Genomic DNA, 25590 nt, shown 5'->3' with positions numbered 1-25590 from the left:
GTTTGTTGGCCCCTTTGACGGCCGCAAGAAGCGTTCGCGTTGCCAAGCATGCTCCACGAGCCACTTAAAGGTGACATACACCTCTTACTCTTTGATCTGGGCATCTTATTTACATTTGTGCACGTCAGTGTTCTGGCCAATTTCCTTGTACCAATTGTGAGCGCCGACATATAACCTGCATATTTGGGTCCACTACTCCAAGGAAAAGCTCCAACATCATCTTGGTTGAAAGAGGCCTGCAAAAGACCCCTGCTACCTTCAAGCTCCGTATTGGAACAGGAAAGAAGCAGTCTCCTTCTAGCAGTGGGAGTTTATTAATTTCTTCTCCATCGAGGCTTGCAGACAATGCCCTGTCGTGTCTTTACTATTTTGATGTTTTTGCCAAGCGGAATAACTTTACGGGAAAACAACACCTATTTGCTGACGAGGTGAAGCAACTCTCCGGCCTTCATTCCCACCCATATCTCATGGATGCCATGCTATCTATTGGCGCCATACAAGCAGTCAAATTAAATGCTCCCGACGTCCCTCCGCGAAATGAATGCTTGACGACTGCCCTTGAACACTACTCGAAATCCATAATTGGGCTGCGTGATGCCATCAACAGCCCTCGTAAACAGGATGATAGCCGACAGAACACGGTGCTTTGGACAACGCTCCTGCTTGGCTTATTTGAAGTATGAATATACTTGTTTAGCGTCTTTCAATTTGCTTTTATAAAGAAGAACTAACATTGGCCAGCTAATAAATGACGAGACCGGCAATGGTTGGCAGCAGCACATGACCCATGGAACGGCAAAGGCTCTTGAAGCCAGCGGTCCGATAACTTGTCGCGCAGGCCCAAGCCGAAAATTCTTTGTTCAAGCGCGCATTTTCGAAGTATCACGTACCATTCTCGAAAACGAATCGACATTCCTCACACAGCCCGAATGGATGGACCTGTCTCGGCAGATGTGGACTGGCGAGCATGGGGATGAGTGGCATCCCTTGGACTCTTTGCTGGATATCATGGTTACGGTATCGAAGCTACGAGTTCGGTGAGTAATGCCTCTTGGCATATTGAGCGTATTTATTTTTGAACTCACAACCCTTAGGACGGCAAAATTTATCGAGATGCAAGACGAATGCGCCAACGAGGAACTCGCTCCAAGAGGCACATCTATATGCTCCGACGCCTGTACGCTGAAAGAAGCTTTGGGAAGTTGGTACGCATCATATGTACAGCCCGAAAATAAACTGGCTACCTGCAACATGGCCGAAGAAAACGATGGCATGCTACTCGCGAGGGTATTCTTCGCCGCCATCAGTATCTATCTGTCAGGCATATTTGACTATGAAATCACGAATTGGCATAACATTGGTCTCATACCGCCGACCTTGGATGAAGAAACAGTCCAAATGCATACGAATACGATACTTGGGCTTTCTAATCTTGCTCTTGATACTACAAACCTCTCGCCGCTGCTTTTCTTGTTCCCTCTACGGATAGCAGGAGCTAGATCTAGAACACGCTGGCAACGAGACTGGGTAGCGAAGTTAGTAACCAGGATTGGTAGTGGATTTGCAGTGGCAGCTGCTATTTCAACGGAATTGAGCCACGTCTGGGAAATATTTGGTCTTGAGGAGACACACGACAAGCCTGATGAATTGGAGATGACATACGATAATGTATTTTGAGGTAGCCAACTGGTGTTTCAGAAGATGATGACGGAATATACCCGACCTAGAGATGCTCTTACAACTAGCGGCATGAGATATGGGCATAATCTTGGCATTTGGCTTTTCTTAGTTAAATAGATATAGACGCTTCACGACCCACAATCGGATGTTTTTTGCAAGCAGATAGTATTCTGAACGAAAATCTGCATGCTTTGCTGAAAATATTTTGAGCAGCCACCTAGATCTGGAGATGTTCTTGATTATCCTGACGGTAGCCATATAGAGTCACCACTGCTTAGTGAAGATTGCCATCCCATCATCTGCCTGCCCCTCGCAAAGCCTACACCTGCACCTAAACCCATAACACAAATATAGGGCCAGTCGGCTCAGATTCTTCCCATATGAAATCGTGAGTTCTTGCCCAGCAGCAATATCTTCGCGTACCATCATAACAAGATTGTTGTCTTGGTCCACTTGGTAATCAACATTGTTTTCGGGCCAGCAAGCATGGTTGAATCGAGCAGCAATTGGGTACAGGCCAGCTGTTTGGCTACCGACAGAAAAGCTGTATCCTCTTCATCAGCAATCTGGACATTCTCGCATATTCGGTAAAGAGAGATGGTGATGGGAATTTACCAATTGGTATGCCAGATTCCGAGGATTATGGGCGTGCCTCCCTTTATATACTCATGCGAATGGAGGCTCAGGGCAATATTCATATCGTTGCTGTCAAGATTGTAGAATTCGTCAAACAGATCCTCGTTTGTGGCCACGAAGAGGGGAATTTCTCTCAAAATGACATCTCCCTTTGCAAGATCTTTTGCCGCGAATGCGCCCCAGCCAGCAACGGCAGACTTGTCAACTCTGAAGAAGTCGTTTTTGAACTCTGCAGCAGGCGAATCTTTGCGCGTGAGATGGTTGTCTGGATTATCGAGCGATGTATTGTTTATTTCCTCTGCAGGCGGTGACGCTTCGTCAATCTTTGGTGTATCTGAGGTAGCTGAGAAGCAAGGTGTGTCTGAGATAGCTGAGAGGCAAGGCGTTTCTGAGATAACTGAGAGGCAAGATGTGTCTGACATGACTGAGAGGCAGTCCATGGCTTGGCTTGGCAAATATAAGGCGCGTCGAGTTTCCTGAAAAGACTGAGATTAAAATGACATGGTATTAAATTTGTAGATAAGATGAATATGTAATTGGAATTGAATGGAGTAGAAGAATGAATTAGAAGAAGATTAGAATAGAGTAGAAAGAGAAAGGGAAGCAAGAGAAGGCCATGTAAAATAGATCTCTGGGCGGTCAAGGCGGCAGAAAAAGGTAGTACAAAGGCCTATTCGATGCAAACATGGAAAAGTCAAAGCGAGGTGAATAGACGAAAGTGAAACCGCCAAAGTGAGAGGAGTATAAATCTCTTTTCACGTTCTGCAGAGCATTGATGCTATTCTCCAGAGTTGGATAATCTCCAACAATGTGTAAGCCATGAGACGCCTTGACAAGCCGATTGGAGAATCAGAGAAGCCAAAGTCCTCGGACTTAACCATATCTCTCCTGAACAAGAGATACTCTATTACACTATACAAAATCATGTGCTGCTTGTTCAAGTATAATAAAGGGACATTAGAGTCTAGTAATAACTCTTACTGCTCCCAAACCATGGCCCCGTAATAACGAGACTCTTGATGGACCCACTTGGACCATCTTGCGCAACTCGATCGTGACAATAGAGCAGCATCCGAGAATGTTATATAAAATAGTATTTTGTAATGTAAATAGCTTCCTAGGTAGCTATACACCAAGATTGAGAGATGCCAATAAGCAACAGTCAGCCGCGGAGACTGCCGGTCTTTTATCGTACATGTCGGCCACCTGCTATCTGCTATCAGCGACCTGAACCCCATGCAATCCGCAATCAAGCCCCCCCGCAAGACTAGACTTATCTCTACGGAGTATACCTGGAGATGGAGCCGTAATCCCTGCGACGTCCCCCACAGGCCCATGATCTCTTATTCAAAGACGATTCGATGGATGCGACGCCCGTGCGGGTGGCATCACCACTGACGCAAAGTCCTTCCCTACGGGCTGCATCCAAGACAACTGCGGCGGCCGCCGACGAGGCGAGCGATGGAATCTGCTGTACGGGCATCAATGCACTAATACCCCAGACTGGCGACGCAAGACGCTCGTCCGAATAGCCGGCCGGGCAATATCTGCTGCAGATGCTCCGCATGGGACGCTGATCCTAGCGTCATGCCCTTTATCTTCAGCAGTGTCTATCCTTTTTCTTGTTTTCTCTATTTCCCTTTGGCAGCGCCGATTTCGCATTCGCAATCTTTGGGATGAGTACCTATGCTGTTCCTTATAGGACAATACTGTGACATTGCCTCATTTCACTTTCGGCAACATTCTCCGACATCACCAGATACAAGGATAAAAAAAACATGCAAGAATAATAGCCATCTCTTTTCTCCGATAACCTGGCAGCAGCTAGTCCAGGCATTAACCGTTCCATCCACTCCTCGCAATACCGGCAAAAGATAAGCCAAAACAGCGCAAGGGCCCATCCCTCCATCCCACACACCATCAGCCAACCGCTGTCACAAAAAAAGAAGGGCGCATTGATTGAATCGTATTATCACTTACTACTATTAAATACGAATGCTACGCACGCCCCCTTGCGATTGCTTATCGCATCTCGAAAAAAAAAAGTGGAAAAAAAAGATGGGAAAAATCCAGTGTATATATCGCCCATGATCGGTCATTTATCTATTTCCTCTCCCCTCTCTCCAGGGGGGTTTAATTCGATTGACGGGAGTCCAACGTAACGCTCGCATGCAGCTTTTTGACGTAGTGTGACCTAAATTCTTCTCTTTTTCATCCCATCACTTCTCTTTCATCCATCTCGGTATTAGATGAGAAGTGTGACCTGATCCCCAATTGCTCATGACGAGCATAGAGCCACTTGATCACCAACTGCCGAGACAGAATCACAACCCGCACTCTCAACATCTCATCTCACCTCACATCGTCTAATATAATCCGTTTAAAAACCAAAAGACCTCGTCTCTTCCATCACCATGGACGAAGGCACCGGCCCTTCAACCCTCACCCCCGAAACGGCCCCCCGCCGCTCCCTCTCCCGCCGTCTTCGCTCCCTCCGCCGCGCCTTCACAACCCGCCAAGGCCTCCTCGGCGACTACGACTATGGCTTCCTCTTCCGGCCCAATATCCCCTTTCTACCAAAACCTCAAGGATCAGCAAGGAGAAAATCCCCCTTCTTCGGCCTCAATGACCGCATGCCCGTGTTTCTCGGCCTGTTGCTGGGACTGCAGCATGCGCTGGCCATGTTGGCCGGCATCATCACGCCGCCGTTGATTCTCGCGGGATCGGGCGGCGTCAATCTGCCCGTCGAGCAGCAGCAGTATCTCGTTTCGACGGCGTTGATCGTGTCGGGCATTTTGTCGAGTATACAGATTACACGATTCCACATCTATAAGACTCCGTAAGTTGTTTGTATAACAAATCTAATTTCACAGTCCATGAATCTCATCATGGGTAATGAAACAGTTATTACATCGGAACGGGCCTCATTTCCGTCGTTGGCATCAGCTTCAGCATCATCCCCGTCGCCCAAGGCGCCATCTCCCAAATGTACGCCAACGGCTTCTGTCCCTCTGACGCCGCCGGCAACCCTCTGCCCTGTCCTCGAGGATACGGCGCTCTGCTGGGAACCTGTGCAGTCTGCGCCCTGCTCGAAATCCTGCTGTCCTTCATCCCGCCTCGAATCCTGCTCCGCATGTTCCCTCCCATCGTTACGGGCCCGACCGTCATGCTCATCGGCATCAATCTCATCGAGAGCGGTTTCCAGGACTGGATGGGAGGAAGCGGCTGTACCACCCAGAGCCTGTGTCCCAGCCCCGGAGCACCACACGCCCTGCCCTGGGGCTCGGCCGAGTTTCTTGGCCTGGGCTTCAGCGTCTTCGTCACAATCATCCTGTGTGAGCGCTTCGGCTCGCCCATCATGAAGTCCACCTCTGTAATCATCGGCCTGCTGGTGGGCTGCATCATCGCCGCGGCCTGCGGCTACTTTGACCGATCCGGCATCGACTCTGCCCCCGTCGCCTCCTTCATCTGGGTACACACCTTCCCCCCTGACCGTCTACGGCCCGTTGGTGCTGCCCGTCCTGGCCGTCTTCATCGTGTGCCTGACCGAGTCCATCGGCGACATCACCGCCACCTGCGACGTCTCCCACCTCGAAGTCGACGGCATCATATTCGAGTCCCGCGTCCAGGGAGGCGTCCTGGCCGATGGCCTCAACGGCTGTCTCGCCGCCCTCATGACCATAACGCCCATGAGCACCTTTGCGCAGAACAACGGCGTCATCGCCCTCACCCGCTGCGCCAACCGCAGAGCCGGCTATGCCTGCTGCTTCTTCCTCCTCGTCATGGGCATCTTTGCAAAGTTCGCCGCTGCCCTCGTCGCCATCCCCTCATCCGTCCTGGGCGGCATGACCACGTTCCTCTTTTGCTCAGTGGCCGTCTCTGGCATCGCAATCGTATCGCGAGGCGTGCCCTTTACTCGCCGGAACCGCTTCATCCTCACCGCCGGTCTGGCCCTCGGTTACGGCGCAACCTTGGTGCCGACGTATTTCAGCCACGTCTTTACTTATTCGGGCGGAAACAAGTCGCTCCAGGGCTTTCTCGATGCCATTGTTCTCGTGATGGAGACTGGCTTTGCCGTTACGGCTGCCATGTGCATGATTCTAAACTTGATTCTCGAGGAAGAGATGGAAGACGACATTGATGCGGACGGAGACGACGATGATATTGGCCTTGATGTTGTTCGCAGCACTGGCCCTTTCCCTGCTAAAAAGTATGAGCAGAATAATGACAGTGATGAGATTCAAGACATAGGAGAGGGCGGCTCCAGTATTAGAGGAGGAGAGAAACAAGCCTGAATATACCCCTAGTTATTTGAAATACAAGATTTATCAAGGAGAGAATAAGAGACAGAAGAGAAAGAAGCTTGATACATAAAATTAGCTACATTTGTGGTGTATTACGGATACCCCAACTCACAATCACCACATATCACGAGATCATGAAGAAACAAATAGTTCCAGTGCTATTATGTGCAAATAAATATAATATATGTATATATATAGAGAGATGTTTCACCTCACCATCAGAATCGTTTGATCAACTATCGGGGTATGTCTGTCTGCCTTTTCTTGCCTGCGAATCCAAGCCAGCTCCCATCGCCGCACCTCTTCTCAAACCCAAGTAATCAATGAATTTTGAATAATTTTTACCGAAATATGCGCCGCGCTCCCTTCTCTTCTCTTCCTCCCCTCCACCTTCATTTTCGTAACCCATATGAATCCTAATACCCGTAGAAAGAAGAGAAAAGCAAAGCAATGATCTACCTATGTGAAAAAAAGTGAAAAAAAAGGGGGCAAGGAAAATCCTTGGCACCAAACCTGGAGCACCAACTTGAAGAAGAATGGTAAATAATAGAGAAAAAAAAAAAAGAAGCCCGAACCATGCATCCCTAGCACATTCCTTTATTTCCAATATAGGGAACTTGATATCCCGCTGTTAACCGTCCAAAAAGAGCGACAAAGGCGGGAACAAGGGGTAGGATAAGAGATACCCAATCGTCCGCGCCAGAATTTCAAAAAGTGAAGCCGATTTAGATGGCTCATTATTAATTAAATTCTTTGGCTTTTCGTGCCAACACTCGCACGTTGTCCACAAATCCTTCCACAAACTCTTGGTATCTATGAGGCGCTCCACTCAGGGCTTTCCGCCCCTGGTCAATGAGCACCTGAGGGTTCATCTCGATTTCGAGCTCGTGCTCTTTGTCCATGCGCTGTGAGTTCTGTACACAGGATGTTAGCTTATCAGAAAAAAAAAGAGAGCATAAAAATAACGTACCCCTGGGCCATTCACAGCGTGGGTGACTTGTGTGAGGTCGACTTGATAGCTCCCGTGTGTGTAGCTCAATCGGTCTTTACTGCGATCTGGCTGCTGGTTTGCCTTGTTGGCGGACATCTGCTCCAGCTCCTCCACCGATCCATCCCAGTTTGCTTCGAGGTTGATGCTTATGCGACAGTCCATGGGACACATGGGCATGTGCAGGTCAATGTCTGCAACGCGCGCCTTGATGATTTTATTCAACACTTCATTGGTCTTTTGGTCATATGTTACTCGCACTCGCACGTTTCGGCTACGATGGCCAAGACGGGCTCGCACGCATCCTGGGAGATGGCCCTGCATTTCTTGCGGCAGCTCAAAAAAGCGATCCCTCTCTCTTCTGTGCTTGTATATCACGGGAACTCGATTGGCAGTGGGATTCCGCGGGTCGCTCTGGATAACGATGTGGTTCAGGAAATCGTTGTAAGATTTGTGTTGCGCCTGCATCAGGTTAGAAAACTCGTATTCTTTCGGATAGATATGATCAAAAATATATATATATATGTATAGATGCACTTACTTCAGTCATGCTACTTTTAAATGCAACCCGGCCATTGTCGTCGAGAATACATTCCGTAGCGACGAATCGATCCACGCGCTGGTTGGTGTCCTTGTCGATGAGTGTGCCTAATTTAGCCTCAATCTCGAATTGTATTCCCCGACTCGTAATTTCCTGCATATCTTGGTTGTTGATGACATGAATGAAGAGAAAATCGGCCACGTTCTTGGAAAGCTCTTCCGAGGGCTTGACACCTGTGATGCTGGCTTCCCATGGACCCAGCTGGTCTTGGGGGTTCGGCGGATTGACGGCGGATGGCTGCTGGCTAACGCTGGCATGCTGATTTCGTCTTGTTTCAGGCGAAGCCTGGCGGCTGGCGTGCTCTGTCTTGACCGTAGATTCATGTCTGCCGTTGACGGCTGGTTGTATGTGGGAGTGGACTCTTTCCTGGAGAACGTAGTTGGGTTTGGATGGCAGATTTTTCCCGAGCGTGTGGATGCTCAGTGCCCAGACAGGTGGCTGACTGCGTCGAATCCGCGTTTTTCGTGGCATCACAGGAGACGCCGATTTTTTGATCCGCTCTGCATACCCTCCGTTCACTTCGCCAGGGGGTGGCTTCGATTCCTTGTACTCTAGCTCCCCAGGGCTCATGTTGAGATCTTCCAGCTTGCGCTTCGCCGGCGTGATGGCTCGATCCGAGTCAATCGCCATGGAGTGGACACTGAGTGAAGATCTCGCGGCTCTATCCGCCGCCGCCGGGGTAACGTCGGGGTTGCTGGGGATTGAGCCAAGTCTAGTCTTGGGACTAACTGACAGACTTTGCTCCCGGTCGTTTGGAGGTCGTGGATGCTGAGCCGACTCTGCAACGGGCGATGCGTAGGCGGATTGAGAGCTCGACTGGCGATGGGCAGGGGGTGGAGGCGGCGGCGGCGCTGGCTTGGGAGAAGGCTGAGTTTGACTCTGCGCTGGCGGCGGCTGTACCTGAGTGGTGTGGAGCGGAGTCTGGGTTGGAGTTTGCACCCGAGCGTGAGGCGGAGCCTGGGGTTGGTGCTGGGCGTGCACCTGTGCCTGTGCCTGTGCCTGTGTATGTGATTGTGATTGTGCCGGTGGTGTTGTTTGTGTGGGCGTAGATGCATGTGCCGGAGCCGGTGCCGGTGCGTGTGCTATGGAAGACATGCGCTGCTGGTATGGGCTGGACGGTTGAGCAAAAGCTCCTGGAGCAGAGGGATGCCGCTGCACGCTAGGCTGGGGAGGGCCCAAAGGGGTGACTTGCGAAGGGTGGCGGCTGTAATCCGCGAGTGGAGGCTGCGCTGCAAGGACTGGGCTGCCCTGTGCGTATTGGGGCCCATACTGCTGATGCTGGGTCTGGATCTGGATCGAGGCTGGTGCCGGTGCGTGCTGCGGTGGTTGATGGAGGTATGGGTGCGATGCGCTGCTCGACGTCCTCACCGGCGATGCTTGTGGCATGGCCTGCTGCTGCTGCTGTTGTTGCTGCAAGTATTGCGCGGGACCATGTGCTGGCGGTGCGGCGCCCGGGCTCTGCACGTAGCTGTCTCTTCTCGGGTCCTGGTATTGGGGGCCCGGTGGGTACGGCTGGCGCTGGATTGGGCTCGCCATCTCTGGAGGAGGCTGCAGAGGAAACGGATAGCCTGCATTGCCCCCCGGCGTCGAGGCCGATGTGGGCGATGGCCGGTAGGGCGAGGCCATCACGGGCCCCGAGTTTGACCTGGAGCTGGCCGGCGAGCGCGCATCGTGGTATACATTCGTCGGCGTGTGGAGCGGCGGCGGCGCAGGTCGTGTCTGGTACGGGCTTGGGGCTTGGTAGGGCGACTGCTGCGGATAGGCGTTTGGTGGGAGCTGCGGCGGCTGTTGGTGCTGCGGGTAGTGGTGAGGATGGTTCTGAGGAGGGGAATATTCGTGGGCGGGAGGCTTGGTCGGCGAGCCCTGGGGCAGCGGCTGTTGGGGATAGTCGCGATAGCCATACTGGGCTGGGATGTGAGTCGGGCGAGGCTGCTGGCTGTGCTGGCTGTGCTGTCGCTGATGCTGCTGTTGCTGCTGCTGCTGCTGCTGCTGCTGGTGAGGGGTCGGCGGCGCCTGTGCCTTTGAGGGCGCGCGGTCGCCATTGTCAGACGTGTTAAGGACCGACCGGAGATCCATGGCTGCTACTGGAGGCTGTCACACGCTCGTGTATCTTTTTTCCCTGGGGGGGGAACCGGTGCGGCGCGAGACGATGGCTCAGACGATGGGCTCAATTGTCCAGCATCCAGAGCCGCGCTCTCGTGCGCCTGGAGGAGCGACGGCACCGCTGCGTCGGCTGTTCGCCTGCTCGATTAGATAGCTGCCAAGTGCGCAAGGGATGCAGAGTCGTCCGAGTCGCAAGCGGACATTCTCGAGCTTGCACGGATGACGGGGTTCGAGGCTGAAGAGGCTGAGGCGTCGCGATGCGTTTTTGGTGGGGGTTGAACGCAGGCGCGCAGGAAATTCAGCCGGGACTCTCTTTTTTCGCCTGCTTCTTTGTTCACGATGGCCGCACGGCCTGGACGCTCTGGGGGATGCGCGTCGAGTCGGAGGCGTCCGGCAGTTGAGGCTGCTATGGGGGGTGGATTGATTTTATGAAGCCCACGAGTGGTTCGCGCAGGGATGGTTTGGATGGGACAGTTGGATGCGCCTAGGACGCTTTTTTTTTCCCTTCCGTGATGGCCTTGGCCGGCGCTCTAAAGTAGGTCGATCGGGGGCCCTACAGGCGCACGCAAGCGCTGTCCATCTAGAGTGGCTTGGCCTATGGCTCTGGTTCCGGCGCTGCGTTCGACCTACTCTGGCAGGCTCTAGCTGAGTTGAGTCATGGGCACTTGGCAGGCAGACACTCTTAGACGGGCGTCGAGGCGCAGAGCAGCAGTATAAAAGGCAGGCGGAAGTCACAGCACTACTTGATTTAGAAGCTACAGCTCGTCCCCAGAACTGGCCACAAACATCCTTTTAATGCTTTCGCTCCCCCGTTGTCTCCTCAGTCCTCCTTGCATCGCTGCTGCATCCGAAACCTGAGGCCATGCTGCCCAGCGCGCAAGGCCCATCAACCCATTCAGCGAGAACCAGGTGGAGCAGGTACCCCGACATTGCCTCAGCCGCACGCGTCCATGCCTGCAGCCGTACCTCTACCTGGACGCCCATCACAACCGCCCGGCACCACGGCTTAATGCCGCTTTCTTGCTCTCCTGCCTGCCACCGCGCCGCAGTAGTTCGTTGAGTGGCTTAAGCAGGGAGACCCGTGCACGCTTATCGTGCCGTGTCCAGTGTGATGAGTGCGACGCCAGCCCAGGTTGCGCCATAGCAATGCTAGCCTTGTGCTTTCACTAGTGCCGTCTCCTGCATGCCCAGCCCTCGGCCAACTGGCTGGCTCAGCCTTCTGTCTCGAATTGCTGGATAAAATCGGGGCGCTAGATCGCTTGTGGTATGGCGTGTCGCAGCCTGACTTGCGGCTTGGTGCTTTGCCTTGCAGCCTGACAAAAAAGGTGCATGATATCACGTGGCAGTATTGCCATCACCGGCAGTGAGGAGCAGTCGAGAGCTTGTGAGGCGCATTACTAAGCGGTGAGTGCCGGGCAGCAAGGTGACAGAATTACGAGTAGCTCGTCGGTGAAGCTTTGCTGCTGTTATAGCTGCCCGTCACTGTAATTGGGGAAAACCTTTGCCCTCAATATGAATGCTTTAGAGTACCGGTAGCACAGCTATCAGAATCCCCGTCGCCTTGTAGTCATAACACCTGTCCATTCTGCTCTTATCATTGTGTGCTCCGCCCAACTGAGACACAACGTCTCTGCTGCGTGTCTCTGTTATTTTGTCCTTCAATTAGCTGTACCCCACCATCCAACCACCAGGTCTGTGCACCCACCTCGAGGTACGTACCGCGCAAGGCAGGCAGAGCTGTGCCTGACGTGGACATGGAACTCGGTGCTTGTTTGTACACGCTGAGAGCATCATCACGTAGCATCAGCTAAACCTCGCTCAACACACCACCCGCCACCACTCTGCTGCGCTGCTCTGCACTGCAGCTCCTTGTTCTATTCTTTCTTTTGTTAATTGCCTATCGGCGGGGTGCAGATTCCGCCTTTGACAGCCCTCGAATTGAAGGCCTTTCGCTGCCTTCTTTTTCCTTCCATCTTCGAATCTCGCCCCTCGATCCGACCCTGAAAAGTCTCGCCATCACAACAACATCTCCGCTGTCCTCGCCTGCAGCGCTTCAAGATGCCTGGCTTGGTATCAGCAACCGGCGTGCTCGCCTTCCTGGCCGATGAGGAGCCCGAGCTCCGAGTCTTCGCCTTGCAGACGCTCAACGACGACATCGACACCGTCTGGACCGAGGTCGCCGGCAGCTTGAGCCAGATGTATGTTTCACCGCAATCTCGAGAGCTGCGTTGGGTCCTTTGTCACTAACTATTCGCGATTTCAGCGAGGCCCTCTACGAAGACGAGTCCTTCTCCGAGCGTCAGCTTGCAGCTCTTGTGCTTGCCAAGGTGTACTACCATTTGCAGGCGTACAATGACAGCATGGTCTTTGCCCTGGCCGCAGGGGACCTGTTCAAGATTGAAGCTCCCGGAGAGTTCGAGGAGACCATCATCTCCAAGTGCGTGGACCAGTACATCGCCGCCACGTCCGCCAAGCATACCGCTCCCAAAACCGCCAAGCCGTCAGACCTGCCTGAGCTGTCAACCACCTTTGCCAGCTCCACCGAAGGCGCCGTCCTGTCTCCCACGACTCCCTTCTCCCAGACTACCCTGCCGCCGAAATCTCTACTTTCTCGCGCTTCCATCGACAACACCATACTAGACGCAACCTTCCAGCCTGTGACAAAGGAAGGCCGCGCGGGATCTATTACTCAGCTGCCCAACAATGTGGCCGAGGCTTCTCTGCAGAGAATCATCGACCGCCTGTTCGAGAGCTGCTTAAAGCAGGGCCGGTACAGGCAAGTCGTTGGTATTGCTGTTGAGGCCAAGAATCTCGATATCCTAAGGCGAATTATCAAGCGCGCCAGCGAGGATGAGAAATTGTCCAAGGCCAAGGGAACTGATGGCCAGCCCGGTCCCGCCGAAGAGCTGATGGAGTACATTCTGGGCATATGCATGGATGTCGTTCAAGAGAGAGCCTTCCGCACAGAGATCTTGCGGTTAATTCTTGATCTGTTAAGCGACATCCCGAACCCCGACTACTTCGCCATCGCCAGATGCGTCGTCTACCTCAACGCAGACGAGGAGGCATCACGAATGCTCCGGAACCTTGTTGCCAAGGACGACCGCACTGCGACCGCCAACGCATATCAAATCGCATTTGATCTTTACGACAACGGCACACAGGAATTCCTCGGCAAGGTCTTGACTTCTCTTCCCTCTGGGGAGCCCCCAAAGAAGGAGGAGGGAGCTGAGGGCGGTGACAAGGCCGAGGAGAGCGAATCGCTTTTGGCGAACCAACAGAGCGCACCTGAAGATGAGCTTCCCGAAGAGGTGGCCAAGGTTTACCGCAACATTCGGTCTATCCTCGACGGCTCCAAGACTATCCGCCTGAACCTCGAATTCCTCTACCGCAACAACCACACGGATCTGAGCATTCTCAACAAGGTCCGAGACAGCCTGGAGGGTCGTAATTCCATCTTCCACACTGCTGTCACCTTTTGCAATGCTTTCATGAACCAGGGCACGACAAATGACAAGTTCTTCCGAGACAACCTCGAGTGGCTCGGAAAGGCTGTCAACTGGTCCAAGTTCACTGCTACAGCTGCCCTCGGAGTTATCCACCGTGGTAATCTGTCGCAGTCTCGAAAGCTTCTCGAGCCGTATCTTCCCAAGCAAGGTGGCCTCAGCAATGGGTCCATCTTTAGCCAAGGAGGTGCTCTGTATGCCTATGGCCTCATCCACGCCAATCACGGTGCAGGAGCCCTGGAGTATTTGAAGATGCAATTCAGCCAAGCTGAAGAGGAAGTCGTCCAGCATGGTGGCGCCCTGGGCTTGGGTATTGCTGGTATGGGCACCGGTGACAGCGAGATTTTCGAGAAGCTTAAGGATGTTCTCTTCCAAGACTCTGCTCTCAATGGCGAAGCTGTTGGTCTGGCCATGGGTTTGATCATGCTTGGCACCGGAAACGTCAAGGCCCTGGAGGACATGATTACGTATGCTCACGAGACAACCCATGAAAAGATTGTCCGCGGTGTGGCTATTGGTATGGCTCTGATCATGTACGGCCGCCAAGAGGGCGCCGATGTCTTGATCGAGGGCCTGCTCAACGACCCTGATCCCACTCTGCGCTATGGTGGTATCATGACCGTTGCTCTGGCCTACTGCGGCACTGGCAGCAACAAGGCTATTCGAAAGCTGCTTCACACTGCTGTGAGCGATGTCAACGATGATGTTCGCCGAATTGCCGTCATGAGTCTGGGCTTCATTCTCTTCCGCAAGCCCGGCAGCGTCCCCCGTATGGTTGAGCTCCTGTCTGAATCTTACAACCCGCACGTCCGGTACGGTTCCGCCATGGCACTGGGTATTTCTTGCGCTGGCACCGGACTCGACGAGGCCATTGACCTTCTCGAGCCCATGATGAAGGATCCGACCGACTTTGTCCGACAGGGTGCCCTCATCTCACTTGCCATGATCATGGCACAGCAAAATGAAGTCATGAACCCCAAGGTGTCTTCCATTCGAAAAACGCTTAAGAAGGTGGTTGGTGACCGACACGAGGATGCCATGACCAAGTTTGGCGCTGCCCTTGCTTTGGGTATCATCGACGCTGGTGGTCGCAACTGCACCATTGGCCTGCAAACCCAGACCGGCAACTTGAACATGGCCGGTATCGTTGGTATGGCGGTCTTCACCCAGTACTGGTACTGGTTCCCTTTCACCCACTTCCTGTCTCTCAGCTTTTCGCCGACCGCCATTATCGGCCTTGATCACGACCTGGAGATGCCAGACTTCAAGTTCCACTGCGCCACTCGCCAGAGCCTGTTTGATTATCCCCCGGAGCAAGAGGTCAAGACAGAAGAGGGACCAGCTCTTATTGCGACTGCCATTTTGTCCACCACAGCTCAGGCTAAGAGGAGAGCCCAGAAGAAGGAACGGGCTCAGCGTCGTGAAAGCATGGACATCGACAGTGCCCCAGCTAAGAGTGGAGACAAGATGGAAGTCGACGACGACAAGGTCAAGGAAGAGACAAAGGACAAGAAGGAGTCTGACGACAAGGATACGGCATCCACCGACGCCAAGAAGAAGCCCGAGAAAGAAAAGGTTGGCTACGAAATTGAAAACATGAGCAGAGTCCTGCCTGGCCAACTGAAGTATATCAGCTTCCCAGCTGGTCGCTACAAGCCAGTCAAGAAGGTAAACATCCCTCATATGACAACATGATATAATAATGCTAACAATATTTTTTTCCAAAGCCAACTGGTGGCCCTCTCCTTCTTGATGATACCCAGCCTGACCAACCCAAGTCTCTTCTTGAAGAGAAGCTGAAGAAGGTGACCACCGAACGCGCCCCTGTAGCCGGACAACAGCCTAGCAGAGGTGGCGCAGGTCGCACCGCGGGCTCTGGCAGATCTATTCTCGAGGGCATCGTCGACCCTAATAGCAGAGGCGTCAACCCCCTCATGGAGCAGCTTCTACGGAGCCAGGGACGCTCTCCCTTTGGCGGTCTTGTAGACCCCAGCACTCCTGGTGGTGATATTGGCTCAGGGGCGGCGGCGGCAGCTGGCGTGCTCACTGCCGTAGATGAAGATGGCGAAGGTGATGAGGAAGCTGGTGTGCCCAACGCATTCGACTACTTCTCCGACGGAGACGACGAAGATGAAGAGTAGGTGGTCTTGTTCTAATGTCGTGGCGACGAATGCTAGGCGGGGAATGCGGTAGCTTTACAGATTTGTATCAATATACATACGAATTAGAAGGGGGCGGCTGGCTGGCTAGATTTATTTCGGGCGAGTCTTTTGAAAATCAAGGACGATGAGCAGCGGACAAGAGAGGGCGTTGAAGGGATTGAACGGAACGAAGAGATAAACCAAAAAAGTGATAATACAACATTTAGTCTTCTATATGCTGTTGAAGCAAGTGTGTATGATGTATAACATCAAGACAAAAGATTGGTTAATTAACTCTATTGTCATGTAGCCTAGTAGCTTGTCGATTCTAATCTGTCCAAAGGGTATAAGATGTACAAATAAAAAGAAAGAAAAAAGGAGACAAAGAAAAGACATCGAACTCCTGCCCTTATGACCCGGCTCTGTCTACGCTATGCTAATTCGTACATCCGTGATTGGATTGAACGAAGCGCACTTACGATTTTAAACCAAAGAGAAAAGGTAAAGACAAAAAAAAAAAGGGAAGAACAAGTGACAAAGAAGAAGAATATCATTCTCATTCTTTTCCATCTTGAGAATCATCGCTCTTCTTCTTCTTCTTCACAATGATTGCATTGGGGGAACAATCAGTGCAGACCTGGACTCGATGCCAGGCAGTCGCGAGATTGCCTCGAAAGTTCCACGTCGCAGCATGGCTCTCGGGCTGAGTATTGTAAACCTCATCTGTTGCCTTGATAGCAACCATAGTACACTTCTTGTTGTTTTTCGTAGTTACAGCGTTCTCGTTGGCGGCCCTTGTCGCAGCACCTCTTCTAATGGTGTTCTTGTCCTCGTCGCTCTCCTGGTTGGACGTTGCGTCTTGTGGACTTTTGAATGCTTCCAAGGGTATATCTCCGTTGAATTTCCACTGTTTCCAGCTCCAGGCCTTGCCATCTACCTTTGGCGCTTGGTCGGGGAGCAGATTCGCTTGTGACCATGTCTTGCCATCGTCCAGTGAGACGTCGACTCGGATGACTGCTCGACCGCCGCCAGAATAGGCGTATCCGTTGAGAGTGACCTCTTTTGATGGCCTAGCTGAGTTGCTTGATGCTGACTGACCTGAAAGTGTCCAGTCGCCCAGTTTGACACCGGTGATGGCGCTCTGGACGGGCAGCTCCTGAATTGCCGGAGCTGCTTCCCAGTCAACTTTTGTCTGATTCGGGCCAAAACACTTGTAATCCTTTCGTTGCCACTGGCTAGGGCTCTCTTCGTCACTCAATGTGATGTGTCTCAACCACTTGACAGACCGAGCAGCGACGTGCCCAGGCACGATGGATCGTAACGGGTAGCCGTGATCTCTTGGCAATGGCTTGCCATTCATACCGTATGCCAACAATACATCGCCCTGGGGATCTACAGCCTTCTTTATGGGTATCGACGAGCCGTATGCTTCCATGCCAGAGAATTGCACGTGCTGTGCCTCGCTGGTGCCATCCCTGACAGCGCTGGCATCGAAGCCGGCATCAGCAAGGACATCGGCCAGTGAAACACCCTCCCATGAGGCATTGGAAATAGCCCCAGCTTCCCACTGCAAGCCATTCGTAGCTCGGCCGGATCCCTTGCTCATATGGCTTCGGCGGTTTCCAGAGCATTGTAGCACGGCAGTCACTTTTCTCTCGGGGAACTTTGTCTTGAGATCGCGCAGCGTATACTCCTTTGTGGTGCCGTCGGGGAGTTCAACGGTTAGGATGTGTGCTTCGGCCTCGTCTTGTGTGAGATTGGGAACCCACATGTGATTTCGAACGTAGAACAGTTCAGTGGGGGTGATGAACTGGGCGCTGAGCGCTTGCTCAGGGGTCTCGGCATTGCGAGGCTTCAAGGTCCGGGTAATGAGATCCGGATGCCTTATCGGGTCGTCGGCGAATGGGTCTTCAATTGCCTCCTGGGGCGGCTTGCCGTCTACCAAATCAGCTTGGTCAATGTAGCCGATAAGATACTGATTGAGGATATCGTAAACATATTGGTTCTTGTGAATGGTGAATATGTTCCAGTAGGATTCAATTGCACCGCCGGCTGCTCGCAAAATGACGGGTCCACCGGGGTGAGCCGAGATCCAGTCGGTGATGTCGTAGACTTTGTCGCCGTGCGTGACCCATGGGCGCTCTGACTTGCCGTCATGCTTGCGAATCTCGGACATTCGAAATCGGGGAAGGTTCGGGTCGCGGCCGTCGAGGATAGTCACTGGCGCGTATCTTTCATGTTCGGAGTGTAGCGCTGCCGCGGCATCAAAGGCGGCGGGGGGCGTTCGATAGAGAGCATAAGCAAACGACAGAAAGCCAATGCTGGCTAGTAAAGCGACGGCCCGAGGGGAAATCTGCTGGGAAGGTGGCGCTTTGGATTTGGCTGCCTCGGGGCTGTTCCTGGCAGCGGTTGGTCTAACAAATGAACGAGTCTGAATCCTAGACGTTGATGTTGGCACCGATAGGATTTTGTTCGGGCGGAGTGTCTGGTGCAGTTGCCGCGCGAGGCAGGCCGACGATCTAGAAGTCATTGTCGCGGTGATGCAAACAGAAAGGCATCAAGGGGAAAGAAGGCAGTGTACGAGGCACGTTCTCTATGCTCATGCCAATCTGATTGTTCTTATTGATTGACGGTGTAGGTACGAGGAAGGAGAGAAAAATCGGTTAAAAGAGCAGACGCAAGGTGCAGAGGCGATTATGGCTTGAAGCCTGCTGACGATTAACACCACCGCTATTGGAAGCAGATGGGGACAGGAGGCTGCTTACCTGGATAGAGGAACGAGATAAGCAGCAGCTTGTCGTGGCAGCAAAAGGAGTGCAATCCCGGCCCTCGTCGCAGCGGCTCGGTCCGAGAGATGTGGCGGTGATGCTTTTGCGGAGGCAGAGATGGAAGAGATGAAGATCAGATGCTGGCCAAGACAGCGAGACGGGCGAATGAATCGTGGGCAGCGGAGGAGGCATCAATGCCGTGGCAATGCCGAATCGTGTCCATGGCCAGGAGCAGATCAGAGCAGGGAGAAGACACAACACCAGAGTGATGGAAACCGACGATTACCGACGACAGGGTGCCGGAACGTCGTCACGCGCTGAGTCTGTCGGATCGCCGCGGTGGATTTGGCAGTACGTAAGAAGCAATGGCAAACGCATCACAGCTGCGGGCTTGCAGCACCCCAGGCACGCCGGCGGGGCATTTGGCGAGGGCGCGGCGCTGATTGGGCGACGCTCCAGCGGTCGGGAAGCCCTACAGCGCTCCAGGCATTAAATTCGGCTGTGCTGCCGCTGACCCTCTTTTCCAGCCCTTGTGGCAGCCCCTCGTTAGGGGTGTTGACCGACTCTGATTTCTGGGAGCTTGGCGGGCAATCTGTTATCTCGGCAGGATGCTGTATCTGATGATTCCATCGCTGTGTCCTCAGTTGTACTCTCTACCGCCAGTCGAGACGGCTGATGCCAATGAAAAGGGCGCGATGCGACTACTATAAAAAGGCCCATGAAACGGATGGAGATGCGCATCTCGACCTACATTAGCCTCATCTGCACCCTCCACTTCCATCGTCAAACATCGGCTGTCGGCCATCAGCTTCGGGTCGTCGGTGGTCGGACCGTCGTTATGCGCACAGCAAAAGACCCTGCTCGACCGACCAGCCGACTGCGAGGGCCCGAGAGAGTCTCTTGAAGCTTGTGATTGCAGAGCATTGTTACACGGCGGAGAAACGAGTACAGAGTTACACCAGCCCAGGTCATCACGGCACTTTGAGACAGCGCCCTTGCTTTGAAGTTCAGCATTCCATTTTTATTACCAAGTAGCATCTCAACTTTTTCTTTTTATCTTCGAAAACATTTGTAAAATCCCAGCGCCAAACTCCATTCCGAGCTCATGCCCAATTAACTGTGCCTTGAATTCACCAAACTCCTTGCTCACGATCCCAATCTCCAAACTCCAGCCGCTATTTCTTCAAGACGCTTCCCAGCGGCTATCGGTGACCAACCAACCTTTTTAATTCGACCTTGTTTTCTTTTTCATCGAGGCCCCCACGAATCTCTCTCTAATCAAAGGCCGGCTGCTCCACTGCCGCCCGCATCATCGCTCTTGGGAGTGCCATCTTTGACGGCAGTATCCACAGCGGCACCATCTCTAAGAAACGGCATATCCAAGGGCGTGACCCTGACTTCAATGCCCGCCATCGGCCCGGCGCTCTTCTCCTCAGCCTCGGCGCCTTCCACCATGGTTGGAGCCTTTTCGGCAGCAGGCTTGGCCGCAAGCCTATCGATAATCTTTTGAGAGTCAAACGTCCTCTGAGTCGCCACTGCATTCTCTAGATCGAGCCTCTGCTTTTTCCGGACAAACAGTCTGTTAAGCGTGTCTTTGCAAACATAGTATCCGCCCTTTGCCTTGTCAAACTTGCGCTTGTACCAGACACGTTCGCCCGGCGTCGGCTTGGGCCCGTGCTTGGCATATACATCCACACAGATGAGGACGACAAAGGCGACTCCAACGGCTGCTAAGAAGGCATAGGAGAAGCCGAGTTCTGTTGGGCCTTCTGGGGTCTTGTCGAAGTAGTGGTGAGCCGGTGCGACTTCGATGGCCACAAGGCCAGGGACAAGCCTGATAACAGGGCCTGAAGAGGAATTTAGAACAGGAGCCATTGGTGGGAGAGGAGCGTCCTTTGAGGGGAAAAAAAAGGCAGGGAAAAAGAAATTATAAAAGATGCAAGATAGATATATGGCAAGGTTGGCAGAGATCTTTATGGAGAGGTGAAGGGGCAGATTTCCGAAAGCCGTTGCAGTGAGCAATAAAGAGCAATATCACCAGATAAAGATGTAGAACGGGGGGTGATGAGCAGCTTGCTCTTACGAACAGACGAAGAAAAATACAGAGAAAAAGTAATGGAAACCGTGGAATCAACCCAAGCATTCGCATTATATACCAGAAAGCTGCAGAGCACGCAATAAATGCCTCAGAAACAAGAAATCTTGTTTCCAAAGAGCCTTAAAAGATGGGCATTCTTTAGCATTCGTGGAGGCGTTCTCAGCCACATCAGAACACGAGCTTTATGTGTATCATAAGCTTGTACCTACCTAGTATCGCATGGAAATAAAATCAGGGGTGTATACCTACGAATACCCAATTACATATGTAGAGGATCTAAACACCATAGCCGCAACCCTGATGGACAATTCGATATCACCAAGCCTGGTGGGTCAAGAGACATGTAGCGATACCAGAGGAACTGAGTTTGCACCTATACAGGTATGCTGGCGATAAGGTTAGAGATATGGCCCGCCAAAGAGAGACTCCGGTTTATTTCTGATGAGGTGGCCTTTTGAATGCATTCGTCTGAGAGATGTACTGCTGTTGGCTACCTCCACAGATACCGTGATTCACGTCGGATATACCTACGGTAGTGGACATATGAATTCGTCAACACCACAGTGAAATCGTAGCCTGGGTCTGGAATTGCTGGCAACGAGAAATAAAAAAGAAAATAAGAACTAGTATTACTCCTTCTCTCTTTTTTTGAGAAAAAAAAGTGGTGACATCCTTCTAGAAAGAATCATAGGCTTGTTGGCGTTTGAAGGGTGGAACTGGAGTCACTGGAAAAGTTTGATATCCCGTTTTCGAACGACGAGAGAATTCTAGAAAAGCTTCGTGCCCCAAAAATAGCTCAGATACATGTACTTACCTAGTCCGTAACAGCTTATCTGGAACCAATGTACTGCGTTACGAGTCAAAGGCAAGGTATGTAGTCAAGTATATGGGTTATATGTCCTACTTGTCTCATGTTTTACCGTATCCTGCTACTTGTACTGCTTCAATTGTTATATAGACCAATGTACGGACTGGCTGCCTCCGTAGACCGCAACAACAGTGCTAAATAACAATTGTTGTTATGTTATAGACTTTTCCAACGTCCATTTGCGACTCGGGGGGAGCAGCTCATCAACGGCCTCATGCCCAAACAACGTCGACACAACTTCCGATGACTCCAGACTACATTAACAAAGTCCCGCGTTGAGATGGCATGGATGATATGAAAAAAGGTGCCATCGGCCCACTCAGCGTCCGACAACTCCTCGTAGGCAACGATTCACATTTCAAAGCCGCCACTCCAAGAGTCTACGACTGCAGCGCGTGACGGCAATTTCGGATGACCCATTGGACTGAAAAGCAGAATTGAAATGAACCTTGCCCGGCATGATCCTTTTGACAGTAGGAAAGGTCAAAGATACATGGACCTCGTAAACATGGAGCACTGCCGATTGTGGCACAAAGCCCATGGGCCCGCATTGCTATTGTATGGTCACAAACTACGTAAATAGACGTCAGTTGTTATCCACTTAGGCAAATTTATAACCACAGGTCCATTGAGTGCAAGTCTCTCGCTTTTCATGCAACTTACTTGAATGGTCATCACCGTCTAGGTAGCTACCACGGCTCGTAACACCTAGAATAAAAATGGCAAGAATCTGGGCGTTGCGGCATGCCATCTCTCCCACTCAGCCCCAAACGTGGCCTTTAGCATCTTCTCCTCCTCTCTCACCCGCTTCCATATTAGCCAACAATGAAGGCCAGACAGCATAAAGGCATTGGCAAACACCCCCATGCACGTAAGCTTGCTGTACAGCCACGGCGGCAACCAGCAGCTGAGGACGCCGTCCAATCGAAGCAGCCAGAATGCAGCGCTGCATCCCAAAATCGCCGCACCCGTGTAGCTTGGATGCTGCACGTAGCCATGGAGACCGGTTGTAATCAAGCGCTCCGGCTTGGTGAGCTGAAAGGTAAAGTTCTTGCCTAGAGATCTATACGCATAGAGCCGTAGAGGGATGCCGGCACACAGAACAAGGGCCAGCGGGATGGCGGTGTCCGGTGACCATCTCAAGAGGTTCACATCCAGGCCGTTTTGAGGACCGTGACCGAGGAGCGAAGGGGGCATGTTGGGATACACATAGGCCAAGGAGGCGGTATGCAGAGCGATAATCGCAATGGGGGACATTGCCACCTTGGCTACGTGTCTCCCAGTGAGGTTCAAAGAGGTCAGGGAGTCTTTGGACGCGGGAACCAACTTGGTGTTGGGGTTGGGGGGGCTAACCGCAGCATAAGTGCCAGCAGTTGCAGCCAGTGTAGCTGCGGCCAGTGATGCTTGGGCAAAGGACGGCATTAGAGACATGGCTGAAGTTGGCGATACTGGCCGTGGTGTTGTTCCATCGTAGATGATTTGAGTTCGTGACGTGGACAGGTAAGAAAAGGCAGGCTGTATTATGTAAGAAATCTTAATTAAAATTAGAGCGTCAGAACGAATCCTAGCCCTAGAGATCGTCACTGTCCGGTTAATTAGGCGTAGATTATGGAATTCCAGGACGCCCACTTTGACAAGTAAGGCCAGCACGAAAAACCTCAAGAATTCGATTCATAGTAAAATATGAGAATCGCCTTACAAGGCGATTTTCGAATTTTTGACATGACATCAATAACAACCAACATTATACAGGTTCTCCAACGTCATGTTGTTCTTGATATGCAAAATGCCTCTATAAACGGTCGTCAACATAATGGACGAGTGGTGCATGGAGGAAGAGATTCAACTGCAGACAACAAGAGGCTCAGAGTGATGCTCTTTTCTTGTCTCAGTTAAAAGACTCAGCGACAAAGTCCAGGACCAGTAGTGTCGTAAAAGCTAGATGCTGTGTGATTATGGCATCTCTCCCGTGTATCTACCAATAAGGCAGTGTCGTGTTATTATGCCGTCTGCTTCGTCATCTCAAGAGTGACTGAGTGCCGCCGGTGCCGTGGCCGCGAGACCCAAGAAGCCGCTTCCGCTAGTACCTTGAAGCCAAAGCATGATCAATGAGCCCTCGCCAGGTGCTCGCTGGAAGTCGAGGGCAAAGGACGTCGTTTTGTAAGTTCAAATCCATAGTCACAGACAGACGCGCTTATGCAAGCGAGCGTACTTCTGCATGCTTTGTGCCACATCGTTCACGCTACTTTGCACAAGCAGATTTCATTGTTGGAGATCTCATTGTTGCATAGATACGCGGCCCAGGAGGCGCAGTACATGTCCCAGTCTCGCGTCCATGTACTCTTCATTTCCGGTACTTTGTTCGGCCGTACTTTTTACATCGTCGCAGATTCGCCGTGGCCCAATCACATGGACGGCTCCGGGCTGGTTTCGTCAACCATGTCGCCACCAGTGCGCGCCACCAAGCATGGGCGAAGTTTGGATTTGTTGTGTGTTTGGGGGCAATTCAGGCAAATTGCTGGCCAACGTTGCAGCAGGGCCCGGACCCCCGGTTTGCATGTGCTGATGGAGGGCGAGGAATGGCGCAACGAGGTGCGTTGGCGCTGATTGAGGGGTTTCGCCTGGTTTGGTTGGTGCCTGTGCCTGTTTCTGTTTCTGCAATTGTCAGCTGCAAACCAGCAGCTCTCTTGTTGCTATTCTTCTTTGCTGTCTGCTCTTTTTTTCGAGATTCTGTCGGGCAGTTCTCTCGGGAGCATCAGTGCTTTTTGCTGACAGACTCCCTGAGCGACTGCCTCGACTCGACTCCGCCTCGGTGAGCACGGAAGAGGAAGGACACACGCCAACAGCACGATCGGCCAACGGCAAAGAGGGCGAGACTGACGCGGTGGATACGAAGACAGCAGAGAGGATCGTGTGCCGTCTGGGGAAGTGGGCCGGGGGAGACTGGCGGTGGGCCTGGAGCTGTAGCGCTGTCTGGGGGCGGGGCCGCGAAGGAAGGGATGGGAAGGGATGGGAATTGAGGAAATGCCGGAAGCGGAGAGAAACAGCAAAAGGAGGACGGAAAGATGGGAAAAGAAGAGGTCAAGCAAGGCAGGAAAACGAGGCTCGAGATGCTGCCGTTTTGAGTAATGCCCCAGGGCCAGCGGGAGTCGCTCGTCTGTGGCCTGTTCCTGTCGCTGCACGAAGAGGGTGTGGTGTGATGCTGATGAAGCGCTGCTGTTTGCGTTGCAGTGCATTGCATTGGCTGGGGGGTGGCTTGTTGTCGCGTAACTCTGTCATCTGCAGTATCCGACATTAGGCACGCAAGTACTGCTTCAATCGCGGCATTGCAAAAGAGACTTGTCAGCGTATCAAACTCGACGCCCACCCCTTCGCAGGCTTCTCCGCACGAACGCCTGAAGCCACCCTCGCCCGTCCATTCAGCGACCGTCTGAGGCGTGCAACGCAGTGACTTCCAGCAGCAGACTCGATACCTGTCCCCTATTCACGGCGAGGTCACTGCTGGCCTACCCCGCCCGCTGCCAACTTGGCGCCCAGGTACTGCCTACTCGGGCGTATTTCCCGCCTCGTTTCTGGACCGCGTGAGGGTGGTGTCATCCCTGATTGCTGAGGGGAAGCTGGCCGAGAATACCTCAGGTATATAAGGCATGGCATCTGGCTTTCTTGTCTCTTTTTGTGCTCTTTTCATCATCCATCCATCCATCCATTGTTTGAGACAGGGATATCACTCCAACAGTGTACGACTGCGAATCATACAAACTCATCCATTTGTACGTCATCTTGCTCCTCGCCATCCCTATTTCGCCCTTTTTCGTTTTTTATCGCCTTCAGACAGCTAACTAGCCGCTTTTTGCCCACCAATAGACAGCTCCAGTCTTGAGTTCCAACTCAACCTCT

The 25590-nt window shown here is 52.4% G+C and overlaps 10 protein-coding genes across 10 annotated transcripts; 5 read left to right on the top strand and 5 right to left on the bottom strand.

Annotated features, from left to right (window-relative positions):
• Window positions 1-467: 467 nt before the first annotated feature.
• Window positions 468-1677, top strand: TrAtP1_006133 (uncharacterized protein; the record flags this gene model as incomplete). Its single annotated transcript, XM_014082775.2, has 3 exons — window positions 468-677; window positions 742-1037; window positions 1095-1677. 3 exons carry the CDS (start codon window positions 468-470, stop codon window positions 1675-1677), a joined length of 1089 nt encoding a protein of 362 aa, XP_013938250.2.
• Window positions 1678-1944: 267 nt separating this feature from the next.
• On the bottom strand, window positions 1945-2756 carry TrAtP1_006132 (uncharacterized protein; the record flags this gene model as incomplete). Its single annotated transcript, XM_014082774.2, has 2 exons — window positions 1945-2224; window positions 2296-2756. 2 exons carry the CDS (start codon window positions 2754-2756, stop codon window positions 1945-1947), a joined length of 741 nt encoding a protein of 246 aa, XP_013938249.2.
• Window positions 2757-4730: 1974 nt separating this feature from the next.
• Window positions 4731-6457, top strand: TrAtP1_006131 (uncharacterized protein; the record flags this gene model as incomplete). Its single annotated transcript, XM_014082773.2, has 2 exons — window positions 4731-5155; window positions 5221-6457. The coding sequence occupies 2 exons, from the start codon at window positions 4731-4733 to the stop codon at window positions 6455-6457; spliced, it is 1662 nt and encodes a 553-aa protein (XP_013938248.2).
• A 903-nt stretch (window positions 6458-7360) lies between these two features.
• Window positions 7361-10285, bottom strand: TrAtP1_006130 (uncharacterized protein; the record flags this gene model as incomplete). The annotated part of the gene is made up of 3 exons (XM_066112994.1): window positions 7361-7534; window positions 7591-8070; window positions 8150-10285. 3 exons carry the CDS (start codon window positions 10283-10285, stop codon window positions 7361-7363), a joined length of 2790 nt encoding a protein of 929 aa, XP_065969080.1.
• Window positions 10286-12370: 2085 nt separating this feature from the next.
• TrAtP1_006129 (uncharacterized protein) lies at window positions 12371-15959 on the top strand (the record flags this gene model as incomplete). The annotated part of the gene is made up of 3 exons (XM_014082770.2): window positions 12371-12510; window positions 12576-15486; window positions 15546-15959. 3 exons carry the CDS (start codon window positions 12371-12373, stop codon window positions 15957-15959), a joined length of 3465 nt encoding a protein of 1154 aa, XP_013938245.1.
• A 556-nt stretch (window positions 15960-16515) lies between these two features.
• TrAtP1_006128 (uncharacterized protein) lies at window positions 16516-18489 on the bottom strand (the record flags this gene model as incomplete). The annotated part of the gene is made up of 1 exon (XM_014082769.2): window positions 16516-18489. One exon carries the CDS (start codon window positions 18487-18489, stop codon window positions 16516-16518), a length of 1974 nt encoding a protein of 657 aa, XP_013938244.2.
• A 443-nt stretch (window positions 18490-18932) lies between these two features.
• TrAtP1_006127 (uncharacterized protein) lies at window positions 18933-19220 on the top strand (the record flags this gene model as incomplete). The annotated part of the gene is made up of 1 exon (XM_066112993.1): window positions 18933-19220. The coding sequence occupies one exon, from the start codon at window positions 18933-18935 to the stop codon at window positions 19218-19220; it is 288 nt and encodes a 95-aa protein (XP_065969079.1).
• A 396-nt stretch (window positions 19221-19616) lies between these two features.
• TrAtP1_006126 (uncharacterized protein) lies at window positions 19617-20855 on the bottom strand. Its single transcript, XM_014082768.2, has one exon. The coding sequence runs from the start codon at window positions 20600-20602 to the stop codon at window positions 20006-20008; it is 597 nt and encodes a 198-aa protein (XP_013938243.1). The 5' UTR covers window positions 20603-20855; the 3' UTR covers window positions 19617-20005.
• Window positions 20856-22401: 1546 nt separating this feature from the next.
• On the bottom strand, window positions 22402-23124 carry TrAtP1_006125 (uncharacterized protein; the record flags this gene model as incomplete). The annotated part of the gene is made up of 1 exon (XM_014082767.2): window positions 22402-23124. One exon carries the CDS (start codon window positions 23122-23124, stop codon window positions 22402-22404), a length of 723 nt encoding a protein of 240 aa, XP_013938242.2.
• Window positions 23125-23794: 670 nt separating this feature from the next.
• Window positions 23795-25573, top strand: TrAtP1_006124 (uncharacterized protein; the record flags this gene model as incomplete). The annotated part of the gene is made up of 6 exons (XM_066112992.1): window positions 23795-23853; window positions 23985-24285; window positions 24479-24642; window positions 25142-25329; window positions 25430-25463; window positions 25558-25573. The coding sequence occupies 6 exons, from the start codon at window positions 23795-23797 to the stop codon at window positions 25571-25573; spliced, it is 762 nt and encodes a 253-aa protein (XP_065969078.1).
• Window positions 25574-25590: the final 17 nt, after the last annotated feature.

The sequence above is a fragment of the Trichoderma atroviride genome, chromosome 3 (genome assembly GCF_020647795.1).
Source record: "Trichoderma atroviride chromosome 3, complete sequence".
NCBI lineage: Eukaryota > Fungi > Ascomycota > Sordariomycetes > Hypocreales > Hypocreaceae > Trichoderma > Trichoderma atroviride.
This window is presented reverse-complemented; position numbering and strand designations above follow the sequence as displayed.

What these genes read in the sequence shown, in the direction of transcription:
- TrAtP1_006126 (XM_014082768.2), bottom strand. Translation starts at nt 20,602, where the DNA reads ATGGCTCCTGTTCTAAATTCCTCTTCAGGCCCTGTTATCAGGCTTGTC.